Source organism: Vipera berus, assembly GCF_964194415.1.
Source record: "Vipera berus genome assembly, chromosome: 9".
Classification (NCBI taxonomy): domain Eukaryota; kingdom Metazoa; phylum Chordata; class Lepidosauria; order Squamata; family Viperidae; genus Vipera; species Vipera berus.
In genome coordinates this window covers 12,642,375-12,670,299 of record NC_138212.1, presented here as the reverse complement: position 1 = coordinate 12,670,299, position 27,925 = coordinate 12,642,375, and the positions used below count along the sequence as shown (strand labels likewise).

General features: G+C 41.9%; 1 protein-coding gene across 1 annotated transcript; it reads right to left on the bottom strand.

Annotated features, from left to right (window-relative positions):
- Positions 1-948: 948 nt before the first annotated feature.
- Positions 949-27,168, bottom strand: OPRD1 (opioid receptor delta 1; the record flags this gene model as incomplete). Its single annotated transcript, XM_081334520.1, has 3 exons — positions 949-1,481; positions 2,677-3,026; positions 26,960-27,168. The coding sequence occupies 3 exons, from the start codon at positions 27,166-27,168 to the stop codon at positions 949-951; spliced, it is 1,092 nt and encodes a 363-aa protein (XP_081190646.1).
- Between the last annotated feature and the right edge of the window lie 757 nt (positions 27,169-27,925).

The following is a 27,925-nucleotide window of genomic DNA, read 5'->3' as shown; positions in this document are numbered from 1 at the left end:
TGTTCACTTAATAATACTATTTTACATCGCTTTCTGGGCAACCAGTCAACTCTTTACACCATTACTTTAATTTTACTACGTTTTACAAGCTCACTAAATGAAAGAACACAAAAAAACCCAACCAACTTGATAGTGATCACATAACACACCGACAAATGTCCTCCTCTCAGCTTCGATACATGACCTCAATAACTGAATCCTACTGTGATCTGATTGGCTCATTGCCAAAACAAGATGACACCTGATTGGCTCTCTAAAGACTCGTGCTCATTGGCTACAGTCAGGTGAAGGAAAGCTACCTGATATCGACCTAAGCAAGTTGTGCTTCCTTTTTCTGGTTATTTGGCTATAACTTTTCATAGAATACAGTACAGATAATTGAACAAACTTTGTTGCACTACATTCTTGATTAAATTGTCTTTCCATTGATATATAATTTTATGGTACTACTCCAAAAAAGAAAGTGGTGTTATTAGCCATTGAACCTCAAAAATACACTTTTCCCGAAAGGTCTACAGAATTTTGGCCACTACTGTAGTGCCTCTTGGAGACTTTGTTCAAAAAAATTAAAGATTTCCGAAGAAATTTGAAGCCATATAACAATTGACAAACTGAGACCTTTTTGCAGAACAAAAATTTGGCTTGTCGTAGGTCAAACAGGGGGTGGGGGGAACCTAGCATGTCTTTCCCCAAATAAATGGCCCTCCACATACAATGGAAGTGCTTAATAGGAATTTGGAGAACTGCAGTCCCAGTGTATCAGCTTTGCAGAGTGATGCCCTAAATTACTCTGAACAGTTCACAAGATTTGTGGTGGTGCCTTTTCCTGAACGGCTCCTGGATCAGTTCAGGCTAAAATTCTGTAGTGCTGACCTGGGTCACTTCAGAATGCAGCTCTTCTCCTCTGCCTCCTCTGCTGAAGCCTCTTTTGTGGCTGTCCATGTCTAGTCATGCTGACTTATGAAGAACTTCTGAGGGAGTGCAGGTAGAAACACGTTCTCTGGTGCTGTTCCGGGCCTGGCTAAAGCTGCTCTGCTCCATCCGTGATCGGAACGGGAGGCAGAACTCCCTAAAACATCTCTTGAAGTTTTCATCCAAGAAAGCATAAAGGACAGGGTTGAGGCTGCTGTTAGTATAGCCCAGGGCGATACAAAAATGCAGGCTGGCTATGACATACGGGTTGTCCCTGTCAATGCCCACCAGGGTCCAAACAATGACAAAGATCTGGATGGGAGTCCAGCAGATGATGAAGGCAGCTACCACAATGAGCACCATGCGTGTAATACGGCGCAGATTGCGGTCCTTCTCCTTGGAACCTGAGAGGAGACGGACATTCTTCAAGCGGAGAATCATGAGCCCATAGCAGATGGTGATCACCAAGATGGGAACCAAGAAAGCAAAGATAAAAACACAGATCTTGGTAACAGTATCCCAGTAAATATGAGGTTCAGGAAACTGAAGGAGACAGATTGTAATGCCACCTACATAAAAGGAGGAAGAGTACAAAGATGAGAGATGAACAAACAGGAGGACCATAGCTCAGTGGACAATGGTATTGCTACTCTCTTGGACATAGGGAAATATATCCGCATGATGGAGCCCCTTTCGACAACAACCTAATGGCTATGTTAATGGGCGTTTGGGAGTATGCTGCTGTTGTTCAGATGCTAAATTGTGTCTAACTCTTCGCAACCACATGGACCATAGCCCACCAGCACCCCCATCCTCCACTGTCTCCCACAGTTTGCCCAGATTCATGTTCGTTGTGTTGATGGCGCTATCTAGTCATCTCTTCCTCTGCCTTCCCCTTCCCCTTCTGCCTTCCATCTTTCCCAACATTGGGAGTATATTCCTAGTGAATTAGTTGACCTTTATTGCTGGCAGGGTCCAATTCAGGATGAGTGGACCAGCTAAAGAACAGCCATGCTGTTAGTCTTCTCAGCCACTACGAAAGAGGTTGGAAGGCCACTGCAACCTTCCAAATTCCTTCTTTTTAAAATAGGCTACAGATGGTTGAGAAGGGAGATGTGTACCCTCTCATCATTTCCACTCTTTTTCATTCCTCCTTATGGATGCAGAGTGGGAAACGGTACAAAGCAAACCATAGAGATAGAGTGCCTAGAACAACTTTGTTTTCACAGAGTTTCTCTAGGACTTTGTCTCAGTTGACAAAGTTTCAGAGACAGCTACTTATCAAGTTAGTAGCTTGTAAGGGACCAGGTAGGTATTTGATTAGCCCCAAATAAGCCTGGGTCTCTTTGTAGTTATTTTTTCTGTCTGGATTAATTGACTGGGATTTGGAGTTTGTATGATTTTCTTATCCCTATCCCACAACCCAATTCAATATTGGTGTGAACAGGATTAATGAATGAACATAGAATTCTTCAGATTATTTCCAAGCCAGTACGTGCAGGTCTGTTATTTACAAGCCCCTCTTGTTACTGAAATATGAACATTCTTTCCTAAGTGTTATGTACGTAAGCCTGTTTCCTACATAATGGAATCATCCCTGAGAAGCGAACTGAATATAAGATCCTCTGCTACTACAGGACAGAAAAAGTCGGAGTACCCCAAAGGTCTGTATTAATTTAGCAGTGGGAACCACAGCCTGATCACTGCCCAGACTGAGTGGTAGTCTTCAGGGAAGTCGTTGGAATTAAATGGCAGCCCACTTGCCTTGAGATTTAGTGACAGCCATGACCATGATAGGCACTCCAACCACAGAGGAGAGAACCCAGATGCAAACATTGATTAACTTTGCTTTAGCTGGGGTCCGGAAATCCAAGGCCCTGACTGGATGGCAGACAGCAATGTACCGGTCTACGCTCATCATCGTGAGGGTGAAGATGCTGGTGAACATATTGTAGTAGTCAATGGAGAGGACGACTTTGCAAAGCAGTTCCCCAAAAGGCCAGGTCTCCATCAGATACTTAGCGCTCTGGAAGGGCAAAGTACTGGTGGCCAAGGCATCTGCCAGGGCTAAGTTGAAGATATAGATGTTTGTGGCCGTTTTCAACTTGGTGTATCTAGAGAGAGGAGATAAGGAGAATATGACATGAATTGCAACTGACACCGGGGCTCATTCTTTGCAAGAAATACATTCATTCTTACTAAATAAGCAAAGCAACACAAGGTAAAATGGAATAGAACTGTGGCTCGTGTTTAGATTGAAGTCAAGTGACAGACAAAATGCTTCTCCTGAATCCTTTCCTGGTATCAGGGTTCAGTTAATGGCGCTAGAAAATTACAATCTAGTTTGGTGGATTTAATCTGAAGGGGAGCACAGGAATGCCAAGAATGTAAACATGGTGTCAACCATCCATCTAGCAAATTCAAAATTAAGGGATCCTCGTGGCTTTGGGGTGCGAGAAAAAATAAATTTTATTGAATACACATCCCAGTACTGAAGAAGCAAATCCAGTTCTAGTTTTCTAGCACTAAAAATCTGGTTAGTTAACAATAGCTTTCCATAACCTCCACCCACCAAGTTGCCCAATGACACTTCCTTGATTTGTTATGACAACAGTCCACTTCTCCGTCAGACACATGGCTCCAGCAGATAATAGGAAGACAAGAGATAAGAAGAAATTCAAGCCAACTTATCAGAGAGGGCCATACTGAAGGAGAACATGAAGAGTTTAAGTTCTGATTAGCTATAAATTCTGAATTATCTTTTCTGCTTGCAGAGAAATGGTCAGTTATTATAATTTACTAGGATACATTCCAGATATATATTCTAGTTTCAATTTCCCTTGTTTCTTTGACAGCCTGATACCCAACTTACATAAATACCCTTGCTAGCTTCTTCACCAAATACCCTTGCTTGCTTCTTCACTGATCCATTTCTCCTTTCTTATCTCCCATCTAGTGGTATCAGATCCTCATGTTGTATTTGCCACCCGTGCTCGTTTCCTTGTGCTTTTAATCAATTGATTAAAAAGGGGGAAATCATCCTTTTAGTGTAATCTGAATTTCTGAAGGATGTAAGCAGCAAAAGAAGCTTCACCTGTGCTGTGTCATTGTTTAAATGGTGCTGAAATCCATCCTTCCTGTTCCTGAAAACATTCTGTTCCTTGAGCAAGAGATTCTGTTTTTACAGCTGATTTTCAGTCTATATTTCTCTAAGGAGGCCGAGACTCCTGCTGTTTTTACTGCTGACGCTCAAGTTCTTTAGGTCAGCCTGCAACCACCTCTGCTGATCCTTGATCTGAGAAAGCTCCATTAGAGGAGCCAACACAGGACCAAATCCTTTGTGAAAAATTCATTATTTTTTCCTACTGCTTTCTTTCTTTCTTTCTTTCTTTCTTTCTTTCTTTCTTTCTTTCTTTCTTTCTTTCTTTCTTTCTTTCTTTCTTTCTTTCTTTCTTTCTTTCTTTCTTTATCTATCTATCTATCTATCTATCTATCTATCTATCTATCTATCTATCTATCTATCTATCTATCTATCTATCTATCTATCTATCTATCTATCTATCTAACTATTTGGCCAAATTTGCTTTCATAAATCTCTCCAGTCACACTGGAAAACTGACCATCTGAATAAATCCATGGCTGAGAATGTGTGTGTGAAGTTTCAAAAGATGCTACAAACTATGCATAATTGTCATGGATTGACAAATTGCAAATGTCCAACATCACTGCACCTGTTAGAGGGAGTGAAAAATTCAGGATGGAGGAAATCATTGTTGAGTGACAGAAAAAAAAAGGAAAGGGATTTTTCCAATGTTTGTCTTCAATCTGTTGACACTTTTCCTTTTTAAAGCCAGCCTTTCGTTTAATGCCAATGTTCTTGGGATCACTGGACTACATATTTTTCTTTTTCTTTGAAGGACCCTATACTCCCTTGCATCGTGGTGGAGTCGGGGCAACTGAATGGAGCTGAGTGTTTACTGACCTGACGCCCTTCCTGATGCCTATCTGGAGTTTGCAGCAGAGAGATATATCTGCCATTACCTAGGATCGAACTCACAGCCTCCTGTGAGGTGAGAGGTCCTCTTCTAGGCCACCACGCTGCTCGGTGGACTTTATGAATAAAGGCTATAATGATTAGCTGAAAATGTTGTAGCAATAATACGATGAATGAAAAGACTGAGAAAATTAAAAAGAAAAATTAAAAGAATGCTGCCCAAAAGATCTGGGGGGAAAATTCTACAGATGGAGGCCCCCAGTGAAAAGACAGGGACCTCATTCACCTGTATTCCTACATCCAGTGGTGGGATTCAGCCGGTTCGCACCACTTCGGCAGAACCGGCAGCTAATTTTTTTGTTGCCCAGCCCCAAAATGGACTTCCGGAAGCGGCATCCACACAGAGAACCAGTTGTCTGAATCCCACCACTGCCTACAGGGGTTTGCAAGAGTTGCATTGGGAAAGTTTCTGAGGTTAAAATAGGCTACTTGAAATCTCAATTCAAAATGGAGCCATTCTGGAGGTTTCAGCAATGTTCTTGGCTTGGTCTGGAGGAGGACCACTTCAAGAACTGTTGGAATAAACAGTTCAGTGGTTCATCCTGGAGCTACAAAATCATGGCTCAAATACATGTGCTGACCAAGTATCCCTGGCAAGTTTGAAATGACGATATGAGAATCTTATAAATACATTTAAAATAAATACAGATGGTCCTCAACTTACATCCATTCACTTAGTGACAGTTCGGAGTTACAATGGCACTGACAAAAAGTGATTTATGATGGTTTTTCACACTTGCCATAATTGCAGCATCTCCATGGACATGTGATCAAAATTTGGACGCTTGGAGATTGGCGTGCATGTATGACCGCTGTAGTATCCTGGGGTCATTTGATCCCCTTTTGTGACCTTCTGACGAGCAAACTCAATGGGGAAGCCAGATTCGCTTAACAACCGTGTTACTAACTTAACAGTTGTGTCAAGAAAGATCCTAAAATGGAGCAAAACTCACTTAACAACTGTTTCGCTTAGCAGCAGAAATTCTGGACTCAGTTATGGTCATAAGTCAAGGACAATCTGTACACACAGATTCTGCTTCAACCTGAAACTAGGGAAGCTCACTGATTAATATCTCTCTCAATCTCAAACTCCCAGGGAAGTGGCTAGGTAGAAAAATTAGGAAGGAGTGCCATGTGTGTATAGTCTCTTGATCTCCTGAATGAAAAACAGGCGATCAATTGATGAAATAAATAAAATCTGCATCTGATCAGAGCTACTCTGCATCCCGTTGTATTAACAGAACCTTTCTTAGGAGAATCCTCTTAAGAGCCTTCCTTTTTAGAAAACTCCATCGGCATTTTGCTTTGAATGATTCTGGTTATTTTAGAGTAAGGGGGCATGATGGCTCAGTGGTTAAAGATGTTGAGCTTGTTAGCTAGAAAGCTTGACAGCCCAGGTTCGAGACCCCAGCACCATGTGACAGTGTGAGATCCCCTCACTTGTCCCAGCTCCTGCCCACCTAGCAGTTTGAAAGCATGCAAATGCAAGTAGATAAATAGGTACCACTTTGGTTGGGAACATAACAGCATTGCGTGTACCTCTGCGTATAGTCATGCTGACCACATGAAGCATGTTTGGACAATGCTGGCTCCCTCCGTTGAGAAACAGAGATGAGGACTGCCCACTAGAGTCATACACAACTGGAGAGGCGAAACATTTACCTTATTTTGGAAAAGGATGTGAGGACCTGGAGGGAGCTACATCATTCCCACCCAAAAATAATATTTGAGGATATATTCTCTAATTCTTCCATAAAACTAAAGACTCCTTGGCCCTTAATAGACACTGCCAGGTGCAGTGTGGAAATAGAATCTATATAACCACCGTGAAATCTCTCTTGAAATACATTGATCAAATCCTACCATATTTCCAGTTGCATATAAAATGCCCCTGAAAGCTGATTTTGCTACCTTCGGAGAATCTTACTGCCAAGAAATACCAGGAAAATGGGAAGGAACAAGAAAACAATGAGAAAAATACCTTCCAGCCATCATAACCGAAGCACGTTCTTTAGAGAAGATGTGTCACCTTGATTTTGATCTATACCTGGCAGGCTTCTATAAAACAGCAGTGATTTATTGACTGCATTCTAGCCTGAAACCTCTGGTGCTTCTGTGGGTTGCGGCTATGATGTAGAATTGTTTATATGGAATGGAGGAATCAGTGGGAATAATAACTCATGCACATAAATTCACATTGGTAGGAGCTGCAGGAGGAAATGGGGCTGTAATCATTTGTCCATCTCTTCTACGAATCCTGATCTCTTCTATTAAACCCTAAAGGGATATCTGCCAAAGGATTGGATGAATGGCGGATATTTCTGCATCTGCTTTCCCAACCCCACAAAAAGATGCTCATCCTCCAAAGCAGGGATGTCAAACTCAATTTCATTTGAGGGCCGCATCAGCATTGCAGTTGCCCTCAGGGGCCGGGTGGGTATGGCCTGGGTGGGCGTGGCCTACTGGGTGGGTGTGGCTAGAGTGTGTATGGCCTACTGGGTGGGCGTGGCCAGCTCTACATCATTCGCATCAAGAGTGCCTATGGGGGCCTGGGCAGGAGTGGGACAGATCTGAGGGTCTCTGGCAGAAGGAGGGTCTGTGGGCCAGGGCCAAGGCAGTGGGGGCCGTTCCTTTCACTGTTTCCAGGATGGCTTTGCGGGCCACATGAAACCACTTCGCAGGGTGGATCTGGCCACCGGGCCTTGTGTTTGACATGTCTGCTCCAAAGGGAGAACCAACAAAGATGCAGGTCTGCATCAAATTTGAAAATGTTGGGGTAGATAGTCCTGTGTCTGAAAGATTCATTCCAAATAGAAGTAAAACACCTCCCTTGGTGGACAAGCCCCAAAGCTAAAAGATTCTGGTCAAGAATACACATATAGTTAAAGAAAATGACTAAAAAAACATATAGATTTTAGGCCAGTTATTTTTGTTAAGCATAATTGTAGGAAATTATGAGAAAGAGCGTATATATCTAATTTTATATGTATTAGCCACAGCGAGAATTGTATTCGCTCAATATTGGAAAAAAGAAGATTTACCAATGGAGGAAGAGTGAATTAAAAAAAATTAGATTGTGCAGAAATGGATAGATTTGACACTGAAAATGAAAGAGAAAGAAGAGTCAGTATACTTTAGAACATGGGGTACCTTTTATCAATGGTTAGAAAAACAAGGTAGAGAGAAAGGAATTTAACTTGTATTAGTAAGTTAAATGCTGGAATCTAGACAATGTGTTGCTGATAAAATATTAAGCACTTCTGATTATAAAAAATGCCCAGAAAAACAGATTATCTACTAATTCTAACTTTACATGTAGATTTTAGCAGTAGAATGATGTTATATACATAATTTTAGATTTTTGTTCCTTTCTCCAAAGCAAGTATACATAAACATTTATACTGGACAATACTGTAGTTTCCATAACTTTATTTTAGCTAAGTATGAGCTTTGTGCTAACATTCTGATTGTAGTTATTTTTTCATAGTTTATGGAAGGGAAGGGTTGCCATTGTTCACCATTCTAACATGAATTGATGCTGGTCAGTGGCTAAACTCAAGGTTTTGCCTGGCCTTGCTTGCTTTTATGGTAGCTAGTTCTCCCCCAAATGCTTGGCTTCCTGAAGTTTTCGTTTACTGGTTCAGATGCATCCTCAGCTCTTCTTGTGTATGTGTGTTCACCATGAACCACTTGGATGGCAACTAGACATGTGAGATTTCACTGAGATTTTCACTAGAGATGTGAAAAGATGCCACAGAGACTGTGGAAAGAATGCAGAGAAGAGCATCAAAGATGATTAGGGGACTAGGGGCTAAAACATATGAATAATGGTTGCAAGATTTGGGTATGGCTAGTCTAAAGAAAAGAAGGACTTGGGGTGACATTACAGCAGTGTTCCAATATTTGAGGGGTTGCCACAAAGAAGAGGATGGGTCAACTTATTTTTCAAAGCACCAGAAGGCAGGACAAGAAGCAACAGATGGAAACTAACCGAGGAGAGAAGCAACCTAGAACTAAGGAGAAATTTCCTGACAGTGAGAACAATCAACCAGTGGAATGACTTGCCTCCAGAAATTGTGGGTGCTTCATCACTGGAGGTTTTTAAGAAGAGACTGGACGTCCATTTGTCTGAAATTGATACAGAGTCTCCTGCTTGAGCAGCGGGTTGGACTAGAAGACCTCCAAGGTCCCTTCCAACTTTGATGTTCTTCGTTCTACTCATTCTATTAGGAAGAGAATAATCCATTCAGGCATTCATAAAGAATAGTTGGGTTCATACAATGGACGTAGCATGTTTAAAGAACCTGGAGACACCAGATGAGATGGCATATAAAAGGGGACATAGCTCAATACCTGGCTACTATTTTCAACATTTTGTTATAGTTTGGTTTATCCTTCAACTCCTTTAATAAATTTGTTTTGATATTTAAGTGGGCTTTTTTTAAAAAAAGAACATATTTATTCTGACGGGACTTGAGCTTTGCCATAGTTGGCAATTCCCTGTATTTCATCAACATCTGTCTTTGCTTCTTTGAATGTTTCCCTTGTTTTCAATGTTTTGCAGAAAAAAGCATCTTCCTACAGTGAAACGTCTGCAAAATGATGAAGACCAGAAGTGCATCCTTTGCACTCCCTGTATATGTTTCATAATGTGTCAAGAGAGGGGGAGGGGGAAAGGCCAATCAATACTCAGAGCTTAAATGGTGAAAGGACTGAAATGATGCTGATCTTCTGTAGGGTAAATCAGGCAGAGAAGGCAAAGAAGAAGTCAGGAAGATAAATAAAAGATGAGTAAAATCTCTCTCTTCTTCTTCTTCTTTTTTTAAAAAAAGATTTGTGACTGTAACCTAATTTTACTTGTTCTCATGAATATGCTCATTAAATTGCTGTGCCAAAGGAGTGGTAGCCTTCTCAGAAGCAGAAAAGTTTCTTTGCAGCAGCATATATTATCTTAGCCATATAGCTTTTGCAATTACCCTGCTTATTTCGGTAACATATTCAACTTATAGTTGGGAAAATGCAAAACAGCTTCTGTTGAAAATTTTCCTGCCGCTCCTGAGATATTGACAGTTCGGGGAGCACCTTCCCTTCTTCCCAAAACAGTCTAATCATGATGGAGTTTATTCTATGGCTGTGAGATGGTGCCCAGGGGGATAGGAGGGTACAGGGGTATAAAAGCTCATGAAAAAGGATGTAGTAAACCAGAGACAACCTGAAAAAAGCACTGAACACTGAACACTTTTCTTTCCGATTCCATGGTATGCATTGGTGTGTGGGTGTTTGTGTGTGTGCCCATTCTTAGTGCATACAGGTAGTCCTCAACAACTGAGCCTGAAATTTTCGTTGCTAAGCGAGAAAGTTGTTAAAGTGAGATTTGCCCCATTTTATGACCTTTCTTGCCAAAGTTATTAAGTAAATCACTGCAGCTGTTAAGTTAGCTACAGGAGGGTTGTTAACTGAATCTGGCTTCCCCATGGACTTTGGTCACCAAAGGAGATCACGGGACCCTGGGACTCTGCAACCATCATAAATACATGGCTGTTGCCAAGCGGCCGAATTTTTGATCACGTGACCGTGGGGAGGCTGCGATGGTCGTAAATGTGAACAATTGTCCCTTTTTTTTCATTGCTGTTGTAACTTTGAATGGTCACTAAATGATGGTTGTTAGTTGAGGACTACCTGTATTTCTCTACATTTCCTGTCTCCATTGGGGGGCAGAGTTTTTGTGGGTATTTTGCATACAAACCAAGTAACCTCTCTGGTCCCCTGTCTTACAGGTGGTCCTTGACTTACAATCATTCATTTAATGACCAAAGTTAAACAGCACTGAAAAAAGTGACATATGATTTGTTTTTCACACTTATGCCAATTGCAGCATCCCCGGGGTCATGTGATCAAACTTCAGACAGTTGCAAGGGGTTCCTATTTATATTGGTTGCAGGATCCCAGAGTCATATGATCACTTTTTGTGACCTTCTGACCAGCAAAGTCAATGGGGAAGCCAGATTCACTTAACAACTGTGTTACTAACTGAACAACTGCAGTGATTCACTTATCAACCATGGCAAGAAAGGTCTTAAAATGGGCAAAACTCACTTAACAACTGTCTCACTTAGCAACTGAAATTTCAGGCTCAGTTCTGATTGTAAGCCAAGGACTACTTGTGTTATGACCTATTCATGCCTCGTTAATCACTATTAGATTTATTATATTTTTATCCTATCTCTAATATTTTGTAAGTAACTCAAGGCCACGAACGTATCTAATACTCCCCCCTCGGCCTATTTTCCCCTTTAACAACAATTCTGTGAGGTGAGTTGGGTGGAGATCCATATTTATTCAACATCCATTCTTGCCTGCAAAACTAAACTTTTATATTGCTCTCAATATAGTCAATTCTCGGTTCCTCATAATCAAGTGGGTAGGAGCACATTCTTATACGCAGCCCTATTTCTGTCCTTCAACAAACATTCATTCCTTGCAAAAAAAAAACACAAATTAGTTGCTACATTTCTGCCAACATTTGTACGTCTTGAAATGTCCCCATCCAAGATAGGCAAATTCACTTACTTATTCTGATTATGACTTTTAAGTGCTAGGATGACAGATGGAACGTGTGTGAATTATCCAATTGAATTGGCAGGGCTATTGTTGTGAGGAACATGCAAAGGGCTTGTAGAAGTGATATCAACATTCGCTTGAGCTCCTGAATGAAGAGAAGGATATAAATCTAATAAATAAATCATGTTGTGGATAAAGCTATTGAGAGCAGCCTTACTCCATGAAGTGATAAGAACTTTCCATTAGTCTTTAAAGGTTTTCAATCAGCAAAAAAAAAAACTTCTAGACTACACAGTTTTATGTATGCCTGTTCTGCCTTCACTTTTATGTGGAAGAATCCCTCAGAAAGTTTAGTCCCCATCTGTAACTTGAAGCAATACGGACTAAGTACAATTATCCATTCTGATAATGCTAGGCTCATACAGCACTTGACACAGTCTTTCTGTTTCTAGTCTTTTTCCTAAATGCTAGCTGAAGTACCATTTGCAGTTTTGCAATTGCAGTTCTACTGAATGTTTATAAATAACCCTGGAAACAATTTGAAGACTGCATAATCCTCCCTCTGATTTGCTTATCAATAATGGTACCTAATGGCCACCTAATGAGAAGGAAGGACTCACTGGAGAAGAGCCTAATGCTGGGAAAGATTGAGGGCAATAGAAGAAGGGGACGACAGAGAATGAGGTGGCTGGATGGAGTCACTGAAGCAGTAGGCATGAGCTTAGATGGACTCCAGAAGATGGTAGAGGACAGGAACTGAATTGGACGGGACCTTGGAGGTCCAACACCCTGCTCAAGCAGGATACTTTATACCATTTCAGACAAGTGGTTGTCCAATCTCCTCTTTAAAATCTCCAGTGTTGGAGTACCAACAACCTCTGGAGGCAAGTCGTTCCACTGATTGTTATAACTGTCAGGAAATTTCTCCTTGGTTCTAGATTGCTTCCCTCCTTGATTAGTTTCCATCCATTGCTTCTTGTCTTGCTATGGAGAATAGGTTGACTCCCCCTTCTTTGTGGCAGCTCTTGAGATATTGGAACACTACTATCACCCCTTCTTTTCATTAACCTAGATATACTCAATTCCTGCAGCAGTTCTTCATATGTTTCAGCCTTCGGTCCCCTAATCTTCTTTGTTGCTCTTCTCTGCAATCTTTCTAGAATCTCAACATCTTTTTTTATATCACGGTGACCAAAACTGGATGCAGTATTCGAAGTGTGATCTTACCAAGGCATTATAAAGTGGTAGTAACACTGTCAGGCAGAATGATCAAAAATGAAGTCAGATAGGAGCTAAACGCAGCTTTCCACAGAAATGCCCGAAGCTTCCTTGGTCAATATTCCCAGACCAAGTCTGAAATAATGAAGTTGAGCTGATGTTAAACTTTTAGCTATAAGGAGCCTTTCTATCTATGCTCCAGGGTAGACAGCAGTTGAGTCCAGGAGTAAAATTTCAGTAGGTCTTGAAAAGCCATAGGCTTCTTTATAACTGAATTGCAAAATTTAACTCATCAAAGCTACAGACCTCCCTCCAAACCCTAAGCTGTGGCCCTTGGGACTTTCAAAAATTCTTAACGAATGGTATTTTAATGTGCCAGGGAAAATATTTAAATGCATCACCGTAGAATAATCATATTTACTACAGTGAGCTTAATTAAGTACAAGCTGAAGTGAAATTATATTTTTCATTTGTTCTGATGCCATTCATCATTTTTTGGAGTATAGCCCAATGGGATACAATGCCATGTCACTCAAATACCCAATGCTGCCTTTAATCAGGAAAAAGTCACACGACTGGGATTTTATATGGATTGATATCATCCGAGAAGCTTGTTTTGTCTTAACATTTGTGGAAAGCTAGCTTCTTCTAACTTTAGGATATTTTTACCATAATCAGAACAAAACTTTAAAGAAGTGGAGCAAAACAGCAAGAGGGAAAATGAAATTTCAAGGTACAGCTAACTTTATGAGTAGAATTCATAAGAGTCATGAGATTGACTTGCGAGGCTGGTGTGTTGTGCAATTACCTCACATGGTGTAACAAGACGGTGGGTTTGTTGTCACTGTGAGTTGTGGGGGGGGGCACAAATGGAGGCTCAGCCAATCTCAATGCATACATGGTTGTACTTTGACCATAAAGTTTCATTCATTCATTCATTCTTGGTTCCTTTCCAACTCAGCAATGCAGCTTCTTGTGTTTAAAAAAATGCAACTGTAATTCATCAGTATTAGTATTATTATGGATTTATTGAATCTTCCAGAATAATGATTCCAAAAGGATGGACTATTTATGGTGTTTGAAGTTCTTTAAATCACATGATTTAGTCTTGTTCTCTTCTAACATTGTTTTGGAAATATTCCATACCAGACACAAACACCTCGCTTCCTAACCTCCCTTAGAAGAATTAGGAAATACCTACAGTACTTTGATCATCTAAAGAACACCTCCCTTGTGTTACTCCTGTGAAGACATCTATGTGCAGTTGGAAAACTGGAAATGAAATACTGCTGCCTTTTGTGACTGAAAACCTGGTCACGTCTCCGGTTTATCCTAGAGCAAATCATTTGGATTCCACATCTAGCTCTCACCATGTGCATGAAATAAAGATGCCTCATTGATTTTATTTTGCTACGCTCATTTCTATTTCTTGGGGAGAAGGGGAAAGAAGAAGAGGAAACTGCAAGAAAGGAAGAGTGCTGGAGTACTACTCAACTTTTGGAGGCCTTATCCACCTTCCTTTTTAGCTGCTGAGATTTCAGCAGGTGTTATCCAAACCAAAGTAGACATAAAGGCCCCAAACCTGTTTGTTTTTTTGGGTTTTTTTTGCTTTTTCAGTACTAAAAATGCAGTTCACAGAATTTGTAAAGGGTTGAAGAGCTGGATATGAGGAGGTTAGATGGCCTGTTGAAAGATTTTTGTTGATTGTTCTCAGTGGTGGGATTCAAATATGTGAACAACCGGTTCTCTGTGTGAATGCCACTTCCGGAAGTCCATTCTGGGCCTGGGCAACAAAAAATTTAGCTGCCGGTTCTGCCGAGCTGGTGCGAACTGGATGAATCCCACCACTGATTGTTCTGCTTGATGACCACTGTAGGTTTTCCCTCCTAAAACTTCTTATTGCTGGGTTTTTTTATTGTTTTACATGTTGTTAGCTATCTAGAGTTGCCATATAAATCAATTAAAAAAAACAACTTGGATTCTGATGTCTCCAGTCCATTACTGCTATAAGCAGGAGATCAGACAAACTCACTTTTACCAAGGTTCTTTCCAAGTTTGTATTTTGCAAAAACAAATGAACAAAAACAGGGTGTGTGTGAAGGGACAAAATTCTGAAGATTCAAGGAACATTTAGCAGCCTCTGATGCTAGCAGCTCCTCCAATACCAATGAGCTTAAAATAGCCATCACACTTCTTTAACCAAGCTTCTTTAAGCCACATAGCACATCTTTGATTTCTAATTGCAGTAATAGCTTGTAAATTTTTGAGATTGTTCCTTCTGGTTGTTCCACATTGTGAAGGATTGAATTCTTGAGTTTCAGACCACGTTACTGAAACTCTAATATTTCTATTGCCCAAAAAAGATTTGAGTGGACACCAAAAGAGCTATTTATCACCTATTCATTGCTCAGTTTGATCTTTATCAAGAGGTTCCTATAAAAAAACTATAAAAATATTTCAGTCTATAAAGATTATCTCAAAATTTCATTTTAACCAAACCATAAAGATTATTCTAACCTAACCTATATAATGTTATTAAAAACAGTTAAAGGAAAATTAAAACTGTATATATACTGTACTCTTCCAAATCTGAAGCATTATTCTAGTGAAAATACTTCCAGTTCTATTATTAAAAAGTATTTTGAGTGAAATAAAATGATTTATATCATTATTTGGCTCTAATTAAGTTTCATTTTGGTTTCCTAAAATATTAAAATGTTTTGAAGACCAGTTTTATTTCCCTATTTAATTTCTTCCATGTTGGCATATAATAGTAAAAATTGTATTAATATTCTTAGCAATAGTAATGCCTAAATATTTTCAAGATTTATCTACCATTGGAATCCCTAAAACTGTAGAGCTTTCCTTTTGAATTTTTGGGTGTGTGTGGAGAAAATATTGATACAATTTCTGGAAAATTAACTGATAGTTCTGATACCTTTGCCCATTCCTTTAATTCCTTAATATAGTTAATTGAATGGGGAGCATGGGAACCTATTAAAAGTGATTTTAAGTAAGTGAACCTATTGAGAGAAAAAATATTCAAATGGAACAATCTGGTTTTATTCCAAACTGAAATATATCTATCCTTAAAAAGAAGTTATTAAATATTAGACCAATCAATAAATCTTTACTAGCCATATGTTCTTTCGATATATTTAAAGTCTTTGATTCTCTGAAACTACCATTTTTAAAAGAAATATTAAGTACATTTAAATTTGAGGCTGGCTTTGATTGAATCCTCCTTATTATTCAACCTAGTTGGTAATAGATCCAACAATCAGATTTGCAAGATAAAAATTGGGACACAAGACTTATCTTTTAAATCTATTTGCAGATGATACGGTTCTGACGCTCTCCAATGTTATACCACTGATAAAGGCTTGTGAAATTAATGCTCTACTGAAAACTAGACCAACATGAAATCTACATCTGGGGGCTAAACCAGAGAGAAGATTATTAAGTTTTTGGCCAGCGAATGTGCAGATTGTTTATGACTTCAATTCAGACCATACTTTATAGGGAGGGTTTATTTATTTTATTTATTTATTTATTTATTTGTTTTTATAAACCGCCCTTCTCCCGAGGGACTCGGGGCGGTGTACAGAATAAGGTGGGCATACAGAATGAACAATAGTGAAAAAAACAATAGTAAAATACAAACTGGGACCCCAATTAGAGCTATCAGGCCAGGCCGGACTGGTGGAACAGGTAAGTTTTTAATTCGCGTCGGAAGGTGCGGAGGTCGGGGGCCATCCGGATTTCGGTTGGTAAGCTGTTCCAGAGGGCTGGCGCACCCACTGAGAATGCCCTCCCCCTGGGGGCCACCAGCCGACATTCCTTGAGCGGTGGCACCCTGAGGAGGCCCTCTCTGTGGGAGCGCACAGGACGGTGGGGTGCTGACATTGGCAGAAGGTGCTCCCGTAGGTAGTCCGGACCCATGCCATGTAGGGCTTTGTATGTCATTGTTAGCACCTTGAACTTCACACGGAAGGCAACCGGAAGCCAGTGCAGCGCACGGAGGAGAGGTGTGATATGGGAGTATCGGGAGGCTCCCAAGAGTGTCCGTGCCGCTGCACTTTGCACCAGTTGAAGCTTCCGAGTGGATCTCAAGGGCAGCCCCATGTAGAGAGCGTTACAATAGTCTAGGCGAGAGGTCACAAGAGCATGGGTGACTGTACGTAAGGCATCCAGGTCCAGATAAGGCCGTAATTGGCGAACTAGTCGAACCCGGGAGAAGGCCCCCTTGGTCACAGCTCCTATGTGATCTTCCAGGGAGAGCTGCGAGTCAAGGAGGACACCCAGGTTGCGGGCCCTATCAACAGGGGGTAGTAACTTGTCCCCGATGTTAAGGGATGGGATGTTCTGAGTATCCTGGCTTGCCGGTACGTACAGCCATTCAGTCTTGTCCGGGTTCAGTTGAAGCCTGTTCCTCCCCATCCATTCCCGGACCGCTTTCAGGCAGCTGGACATCATGTCGAGGGCATCACTGATGTTGTTTGGAGTTGAGATGAAAAGCTGGGTGTCATCAGCATACTGATGGTACCCTACTCCAAAGCTGCGAATGATCTCGCCCAGCGGTTTCATGTAGATGTTGAACAGGAGAGGCGAGAGGACCGACCCCTGAGGGACTCCGCAAGCGAGAGGCCTCGGGGTCGACCTCTGTCCCCCTGCCAACACCGACTGCGAGCGACCCTGGAGAAAGGAGGAGAACCAGCGCAGAACCATGCCTCCCACTCCCAGTCCCCTGAGGCGTCGCAGCAAGATACCATGGTCGATGGTATCGAAAGCCGCCGAGAGGTCTAATAAGACTAGGACAGAGGAATGGCCCCTGTCCCGGGCTCTCCAGAGATCATTTATCAGAGCGACCAATGCCGTCTCCGTGCTGTAGCCCGGCCTGAAGCCCGATTGGTACGGGTCTAGATAAACCGCTTCATCCAGGATCTGAGGGAGTTGGTGCGCCACCACGCTCTCAACAACCTTCGCAAGGAAGCGAAGATTGGAGACTGGACGAAAGTTATTCAGTGAGGATGGGTCCAAGGTGGGCTTCTTGAGGAGAGGTCTCACCACCGCCTCCTTCAAGGCGGTGGGGAAGTGACCCTCACTCAAAGAAGCGGAGATGACCGCCAGGAACCAGCCTCGTGTCCCCTCTCGAGCTGCATATGCCAGCCAGGAAGGGCACGGGTCCAGTAAGCATGTGGAGGAGCTCAACCTCTTCATAATCCTGTCCACTTCCTTAGGAGTCACAGGATCAAATTCCTCCCAGATGACGTCGACAAGACTGTCCATGCCTTGTTCTTCCAGCTCAGCCCAGTTGGAGTCCAGGCCGGTTCGGATCCGAGCAATTTTATCCAGCAGATATTGACCGAATTCCTCGGCTCGACCCTGCAAGGGTTCCTCCCTCACCTCTTGGTTCAGTAGGGAGCGAGTCACCCTGAACAAGGCAGCCGGGCGATTATCTGCGGATGCGATGAGGGTGGAAAAGTAGCTGGATTTTGCCACCCTTATCGCAGCGAGATAAGACCTGGTGAGGATTCTTAATCGCAATCGGTCGGATTCGGATCGACTGGATCTCCAACGGCTCTCTAGGCCCCGTCTCCGACGCTTCATCTCCCGGAGCTCCGCGGTGAACCATGGGGCTCGCTGGGATCTGCGCCGGGTCAGAGGCCGCAAGGGTACAACTCGGTCCAGAGCCTCCGTGGCTGCCTTTTCCCAGGCTTCCACTAAGGCATCCGCCGAGCTGTGAGCAGGGAGTGCATGTGCGTCCCCAAGCGCTGCCTGGAATCTATCAGGGTCCATTAGGCGCCTAGGGCGGTACCATCTGGTTGGCACCGCGCACCCACGGCGGGGGGTGGTAAAGGGGAAGTCTAGCCGCACGAGGTGATGATCGGTCCATGACAGGGGCATAACAGTCGTGGCACCCCCACCGATATCATCGCGCCACCGTCCAGACAAGAACACCAAGTCTGGGGTGTGGCCTCTCTCATGAGTCGGTCCAGAAATTATTTGCGACAGGTCCATGGCCGCCATGGAAGCCATGAACTCCCGAGCCAGATCGGACGATCCTCCCAGGGACGGTAGGTTAAAGTCGCCCAAGACCATGAGTCTTGGGAATTCAACCACCAACCCTGAGAGGGCATCGAGTAGCTCGGGCAGGGCTGCCGCTGCACGATTAGGTAGTAGGTATGCCAGCAGCAGGCCCAACTGCGCCCCCGGGCCGTATCTCAGAAGGAGAGACTCACACCCGACCATCTGAGGGACGGTGATCTCTCGCGGGCTAAGGGATTCCCTGATGATAACTGCCACTCCCCCGCCCCTCCCATGGGTCCGAGGCTGGTGCAGCACCTGGAAACCTGGCGGGCAGAGGTCAACCAGAGGGACACCACCCTCTTGGCCCAGCCAGGTTTCCGTGATGCAAGCCAGGTCCGCGTGCTCGCTCTCCACTAGGTCACGAACAAGGTGTGCCTTGTTAGCTACGGACCTGGCATTCAGGTAGACCAGCCTTAGCATAGGAGGCTGCACACCTTCGCTCCCGGGTCCTCCGGGGAAGTACAGAGGGTCGGAGCGTCTCACCGCTTGTACAGAGCGGAGATGACACTCCCGGTGACGATACGGCCCTCTGTTTGTGCACCTTCTGCCGTTCCCCACCGTCCTGGGAATAGGATGTTCGTCAGTACGCCATTGGTTATTGTCGGCGACTGGTCCTCGTTTCTCACCATCGCGAATGGTCGTAGGCCTGGCCTGCGTAATGGTACCCGGAAGGCCTGCCTTCCCCGAGCAGCCATACTCTTTTCCCGCCCCCCTCCCTAACCCGACAAAAAACTTAACAAGAAACTTAACCAGGGGCCTCTTGTTGGTCTTGTGATGGAGGCCCCTGACCCTGCCTGGCCATCTCTCAGAGGCCCAATGGTCGGGTTTGCTTTTCTCCTGTAAATCTCTGCTGATATCAATTGTGCTGAATGTTGTGCCTAACTGTCCTTGTGGGCTGATTGCTGTGTTCCAGTTGCGATGGCCCCAAATCAATAAATATTGTTTTAAAATCTGGCAATGCCTTGATTCTAGTCCTGTTGAGCTAAATTCTCCTAAGTTCCCCATTCAGCATACCATAGCTCTTAACATGTTGTGGTGCAAAGATCTGTGCTGCACATCTTCTCTTCTCTTCTCTTCTCTTCTCTTCTCTTCTCTTCTCTTCTCTTCTCTTCTCTTCTCTTCTCTTCTCTTCTCTTCTCTTCTCTTCTCTTCTCTTCTCTTCTCTTCTCTTCTCTTCTCTTCTCTTCTTTTTTCTCTTCTTTCTTTTTTCTCTTTTTCCTTTCCTTTCCTTTTCTGACATCTTTTAAAGTGTCCTAGAAAGGAAGAATTTCACAAGCCCAGCATTTGCAAACATGCTTAATTTGGTTCCTGAGTTAATCCATATCCTGCACTTTTCCAATTTACTGAACTGTAAAGAAAGCTGCATTTATGCAGATCCTTAACCACCGAAGAATAAACAAGGCCGCCTCTAACTAAACTAAATCTGAGTAAATGCAATTAAACTTTTAACTACCATAGCAAATGGTAGACTAAGCAGCTTCTGCAAGAATGCTGATCATTAACTTCTCACTGTCCTACAGCTTGGCTTTGGTGTCTGTTTAGCAGAAGACAGACATGAGAAGAAATGAGTTTCTTAGATGCTTTTCCTGATTTTAGCAGTTGAGTTACTGCAATGCATATTTTAAAAATCAGCTGGAAATTATGTGTGTAAAATAACTATTCAGATGTTATAATTCTGGTCTATGCAGTTCTGGTCACCACAGTACAAAAAAAATGCTAACACCCTAGTGCATAGGCAAGATGATAAAATGACGGGAGGTTAAATCATATGATGAACTTTTCAGGGAGCTAAATGTGTCTAGCTTATCGAAAAGACGGACTGGGTGGGAAGGATATGAGAACTGTCCTCCTGTATTTGAAGGGCTGTCACAGAGAAAGGAGATTGACTTATTCTCCAAAGCACCAGAGGGCAGGACAAAAAGTCATGGGTGGAAGCTTGTTAAAGGGAGACCCAACCTAGACGTAAGGATAATTTTTCTGATAGTGAGAACAATTGATCAATGGAATAGCTTGCCTTCTGGAGTTGTGATTGCTCCATCACTGGAGGTATTCAAAAGTAGACTAGAGCCTAGACAACCATTTGGGATTGTATAAGATCTTGCAATGTATGGCAGTGAAAGTTGGACCATAAGAAAGGCTGAGCGCCAAAGAATTGAAGCCTTTGAACTATGGTGCTGGAGAAGACTCCTGCGAGTCCCTTGGACTGCAAGGCGATCAAACTGGTCAGTCCTAGAGGAGACCAACCCTGACTGCTCTTTAGAAGGCCAGATCCTGAAGTTGAAACTCAAATACTTTGGCCATCTAATGAGAAGGAAGGACTCACTGGAGAAGAGCCTAATGCTGGGAAAGATTGAGGGCAAGAGAAGAAGGGGACGACAGAGAATGAGGTGGCTGGATGGAGTCACTGAAGCAGTAGGCGTGAGGTTAAATGGACTCCAGAAGATGGCAGAGGACAGGAAGACCTGGAGGGATGTTGTCCATAGGGTCGCAATGAGTCGGACACGACTTCGCAGCTAACAACAACAACAACAAAGATCTCCTGTCTTGAGCAGGGGGTTGAAGACCTGAGGTTTCTTCCAGCCCTATGATTCTATATTCTATCTTATCTGGAAAGAGAAAACATTGATACCAAATCAGGTTTGACCTTCAGAACCTTCCATTTCCTATATACTTACCCTGGAGGGGGGAAAATGGTCTGATTCATTGCCCTGGGGGAGTTGGCCTCACATGATGAAAACAGAAGACATTCTTTGTGGCGGTGCCCCATGTCAGAATGGTACCTTCCCCAAAGAGATTTGGCTAAGATTCACTTGTTCCTTGTGCATTTAAGAAGGGTCATTGATGACTGGTTGATGGCTTGTTTCCTTTGCTAGTGTTTATTTAGCTTCGTTGGTTTTAAAGTTTGGCAATTAGCCTTTCGTTGCTTTATGTGACTACTTTATTATCGCAGCTATCTGTTTTGTGATTTTGATGAACAGCCAAATATAAATAGAATTATACTGAGAAGAAGCAGCTGCTTTCTGAACCAAGCACCGTCTCTAAGCTGCTTTCTAAAGCTGCTCCATTTAGAATAGCTCAAAGGAATAAGAAACATGGGTAGAAGACCAATTACGGTCAAGCAACGGCTTCTTTAGCAAACGAGCCATCTGAAAGCAATAGGGCAAGGATGCAAAAATGGAAGTTTAGTTCATTGGACTTCATGAACGATGTATCTTGGGGAACCCCCAGCCCTGTTTCTATGCACGATCATGAAAATCCCCAGTCATTGGCAGCTTGTCATAAATTTCTAGATTTGGCTTTTTGATGTTTAATGAAATGGATTTTTCTGCCTAAGTGTTTTCCATCACTGATTACTAAAATGCTTACTTATTAACATGAGCAAGAGAGTGAGAGAGTGCACATCAGCAAGGAAAAAAAATACAATGGAAGATTTAGATCTGTACATCTAAATCCATACATCTGTACATCTAGATCTGCATACTTAAACTATTTATATAATAAGACCTCTCCAAAAATTTCTCTTGGTTTTGATTTTTGAGTGTAATTGATATTGAGTGTAATTCAATATGCAGGGAAATATCACATGTGCTGCTTTTAATGAATACAGGTAGTCCTCGACTTACAACAGTTCATTTAGTGACTGCTCAAAGTCACAATGACACTGGAAAAAGTGACCTACGAGTGTTTTTCACACGACCATTGCAGCATCCCCAGGATCATGTGATCAAAATTCAGATACTTGGCAACTGGTTCATACTTATGACGGTTGCAGTGTCCCGGGGTCTGGCGATCCCCTTTTGTGACCTTCTGACAAGCATAGTCAATGGAGAAGCAAAATTCACTTAACAACCAAGTCACTAATTTAACAACTGCAGTGATTCATTTAACAACTGTGACAAGATAGATCTAAAATGGGGCAAAATTCACTTAACCAATGTCTCCCTTAGCAACAAATATTTTGGGCTCAATTGTGGTCGTAAGTCGAGGACTACCTGGATGGATAAAGATGAAGCACTTTAATGAGAATTCACAATGGCTAAGTGAGTGGGAAAATAAACAGTTGATCACAGCATGATAGGTTCTAGAATTATGAGTAATATGGGAAACTATCAAAATATTATATTTCAATCATTCTAATCTGCAGAAGGTGACATGTTTGGTAAAACCAAGCATTCCAAGACTCATACAGCTTACCTGTGGAATTCATTCTCACAGAATATTGTGACACTTTAAAAACAAATAGGCAAAGTAATGCACCAGTCACTATAGCAGTCATACTGTTCATTACGGCAATCAGGAACCAGCTTATGTTGATTGTTATCTAACTCAGGGGTCATCTAACTCAGGGGTCTTCAAACTTGGCCCTTTTATAACTTGTGGACTTCAACTCCCAGAATTCCTCAGCCAGCGTGCCTGTCTACAAGTCATAAAAGGGCCAAGTTTGAAGACCCCTGATCTAACTGCTTCCTATCCATGAACTGACTGTAAAATCTGAAAAGGTCACTAGGTCAAGTATTATTTTTAGAACTGGTGTCTGAGCTTGGTGTTGGATTTTTTTGTATTTATTCTCTTCCTTGTTCATCATTTTTTCTTGACTGGCCATTCTGGAAAGAGTCCCAACTCTTTGAAAGATGAAGTTTAATTGGTGATTGAGGGACTTTTCAGTTTTATGATTCTATGTCTATGTCCCCATCTTAGCAACCAAACAAATTTGGTTAGGGTTAGGGTTGTGCAGCAGTCCGGCTTGAAGACAAAATGTGATTGTGCTGTGCAATTTTAAGAGCAGACACGTTTTGTTAGTTCCTGACAGATGCTACGTGCACATCCATGCTTGCTATGAATCTTATTTTGCCTTTCAAATCAATTGTTCCAAACTTTAATCCTTGCATGTTTCCGTAGGTGACTTCAGAACATGGTAGTTTTATCAGGAGGAGAAAAGTTTTTAAGATAATTTGGCTCCAAATTAAGTATGACGATCAACATTAGCAGCTTGGGTTGGAAAAGAAAATGGCAACACAATTTGTTAATCTCTTGGCATTTCACAGCCAAATGAACAAATAAAGGTTTGTAAACCTTTATAAACTGCATCAGGCACAGCATGTAGAGCAATATGGTTGATAATTTAGGCAAACTGTTGCATAGATATTCAGCACAGCTACCAGTACTGGGTTGCAACAATACAGATGTGAGCAAAGAGTTAGGTCATGGGTCTTCAAACTTGGGCCTTTTATGACTTGTGGACTTCAACTCCCAGCATCCCTCAGCCAGGCCCGCTGGCTGAGGAATTCTGGGAGTTGAAGTCCACAAGTCATAAAAGGGCCAAGTTTGAAGACCCCTGAGTTAGGTTTTCTAATCTCCATCCTTGGTGCACTCTGACTTTGGTTGTTTTCTTGTAGATGTTTCAGTACTAAACTAGGTAACATCATCACTGCTAGGAGGGAATGGGGCTTGTTTTCACTTTATATAGTAGTAGATTACCCTGTCAGTGTTGGGGGGGGTGTTCCTAGACTGTTGTTTGATTATTTGTCTGAATTGGTAATTCCTTGATTGGAGTGTTGTTTATTTCTTGTACTCTAATCTAACTTCAATGAAATAACAGTCTAATGAAGGAACCACTAGTTGGGTAATGAAACATCTGCAAGAAAACTATCAAGTTCAGCGAGCACCAAGGACCACACAGTTCAACCCTGAGTTGTAATTTTTCCGCTGCATCTCTTTGAAGCTATCTAATTGTCATCCAGATTTTTGCAGAAATCTTCCATCTTCTGAAAGAACAAAGCCCTATAAGGAGATGCTAGTATTTGGTCTTAATCAAGGAGATGCAGGTTCCAAATTCAGAAATCAGTTACACTGAATCTGCTAGAAATTACTTATCAATAGTTATATAAGGTTTTGCACTTAATGTCCAATTCTCTATGGAACTCTCACACAAAGAGTTTTTCAGAATATTTGATATCGCAGCTCCCATTTGCAGAAAAGATCAAGCTATTAGACCTCATGAGTCTAGGAGAAAATTGGAAATTGTATAAAGGCTTGAAAATAGCAAGGGAATTTTCTGGTGAGGGTTTGTGAATGCTAACAGATGGAATATTTCCCTTCAGTAAACCTAAATTTTCTTTGTGATTGCTCCAAGTTAACTATACTTAAAGTACTTTCCTGTTCTATTGTATCACTTCGGTCAACCATTGGGAAGTGAAATGGGAAAATACAGAAAATAAATGTTAATAGACACAAATTACAACCTTGGGGTATTCTACCCCAGAACAGATTTTTTTTCATAACTTGAGCCCAAATACAATTTCCTTGGCATGCCAAGTTCTGAGTCCCCTGAGTTCAGGGTCACTGCATATTAGTGGTGATTTTGCCAAAGCTTTTCTCTGCCAATTACACAGGCAAGACAGGAATCTGCAGATGGGTTTTTGAATTGCTTGCATGAAAGCAAACCATTTCTCTGCTTTGTATGACTCAGAAACAACGAAGCGGAAAAAACCCCATATTGGCACTCTTGTCTCAGATTAATGTGTGAATGCTGACTCACACAGCCTCTAAGTGAGCAGCCCAGTTCACAAAATGGGGCCTGTTTGTTTGCATAATATGCCATTTGAAATATGAGAGGTCAGTTCTTTGCTTGGCTAGACCTAACCAGAAGTTACAGTATTTTGATTTTTTAAAAAATGAAAAGAGGCAGAAGCAAGGAAGTGGAAATGTAATTCTTAAGTAACTTTCTCGTCGCAATTCTAGACACAAAAATAAAGGGGCTGTGACTCTGTGAAGAATTCCCAGGTTTAATCTCAGCATTTCTAAATAGAAAAGAGACTTGGCGGTAAGTCTCATAATTGGTACTTGTCAGGATTAAAAATATTTCTCTGTTGGGACCAGTGGCTGCAATGCAGGTTCATTAGACCTAAACCAAAGTGATTGCAGAAGTATTTAATGCCACCATCAGGGATCTAAATTAATTTGGTAAGATTTCACTTTGGAGGTAATAGTACTATTAGAAAAAATACCTGTGAAGTGAAATCTTATCAAATAAATTCAGATCCCTGATGGTGTCATTAAATATGAGGTATTTTGGAAATTTCTCAGTACAATAAAAAATGACTCTCAGAAGCTGATTCCCAAAGTTATGAAATATTCTTGCCCCCCCCAACCAACTATCCTTCAGATAGGAGGGACTACAGTTTCCATAATTTCCAGGCAGCCTAAAATTCTGGGACTTGTAATCCAACATATTTGAAGGAAGGTATGCTGAGGACAACATACTGACAAAGCACATATTGTTTCAGAAACATTGATGTTTATGTTCATGATTTCTATTTGTTCGACATTTTGAACCTTTCTTGCATTTCTAGAAAAATTGATATGTCCCATACAGGAACATGCATGTCTCTCTTGATAGATGAATTGAAAGAAAACAATGTTATCTTCACAAACTGAGAGTGAATATGTCTTGGAGTTTATTCTGCCTGACCAAGATGCTCCTATTTGAAAAGTCATTGCATTTTTGTTGCTGTTGTTTGAGTCTCTCCCTTCATTCATATATAGCCATATATAAAAATCATAGTGGGCAGAATTTTTAGCACTGTAAAATCTACATTGTTTCAGAGATGTACCAGCCACGGTAATTTTCTAAAAACATAACAATAGCTACAGAGGATGCACTTTCATTTTGCAGTTAAAAATGCATGCAGTGAAGCACATCATTTCTTGAGTCACATTTTAAATGCTCACATTTTAAATGTTCCATTTCTATCCTAATTTCCACATGGTAGTGCATTGCTGAATGCACAGACATGGCTCTAAATTTCCTTCACCAACTTCAAATGTTCACTCTATTTCCACTCAATGCACAACAAGATTTTTTTTAAAAAAATCCTGGTTATTAATGCATTTGGCATGCAATGACTTTTCTTTCACTCTTTCACACAGACTACATTAGATTACAAGTTTATGTCACAACTTCATGCTGCACATAGTTCTCCCAATCTCCCTACACATCTACTTCATGTCTTCTTTCTTTCCAATGACCCTGGTGGCATCCAGCCAAATCACATAAGCATAAAACTTCCTCTCATCTAAGTCAAAGAACAAACTGGGCTTGTTAGTTTGGAACCTTTTTCTTACCTGACAATGCCGTACATTACCAGGATATTTCCCAAAAGTCCCACCACACATACGACAGAATACAGGGCGGTGATAGCAATAGCTATGATGATTGAAGTAGTATCTTTCATTGGCAATTGATTTGTGGCATTGGAAGTTGGGAGAGAACTTGAGTCCTGGAAGGTGCTGTTGTAAAAGATTTCAGCACCAGGGATGGTGGACAGCTCCATGGTACCAGGTGGCTCCAGAGTCCAGTTTGTGGTAGGACAAAAGGATCAGAAGGCTTGCAGTCCAAAGACTTCGTGGGAACTGTCCCGTTTTGATGGTGCTGAAAAGAACCAGCTCTTCTCCTCTCAAGTAGGCTTACTCTCTCCCTTGCAAAGCACATTCAGATAAAACCAAAACTTCAAATCAGAGAGAAAGAGGGTGCTGGGCAGCCAAGGCAAAAGTAGGAGCTCTCAAAAGCAGTTGCACTAGCCGGTGGAATCTGACATCTATTCTAGCAGTTCTTCTGTATCAACCCAGCAACACACTGCCTCCCTCCTTTATCTGCTGCCAAGCAGCTGAGCACAGGAAACTGAATTCACAAGCTCTCCTAACGATGGTGATTTCTTTTTTGAAAAAGATTGGGTGTGTGTGTGGGGGGGGATTTGACATCTCTCTTGGACATTGGAAACAATGTACAAGATGCAGATCAAAGGAAGGGGGCAGTCAATCGCAGTCTTTAAGGGTTGTTATGGAGAAAGTGCTTCCCACTGCTTAGTTCCATCATTTAAATGCTGTCTCCTTGGCTAATGTGTTTTTAGGGAGTTATTGATGTTATTGTGGAAGTGCGTCTTTACGCACACGTCCACAATATTGTTGCTGATGGAGACAGCTATTAGAGATTGTTAATTGTGTTTAAATGGAGGTAAGGAATGGGGAGGCAGAGGAAGAGAGAAAGGTTCCAATAACTGATCATGGCATAACCCAATAACATTGGATAAC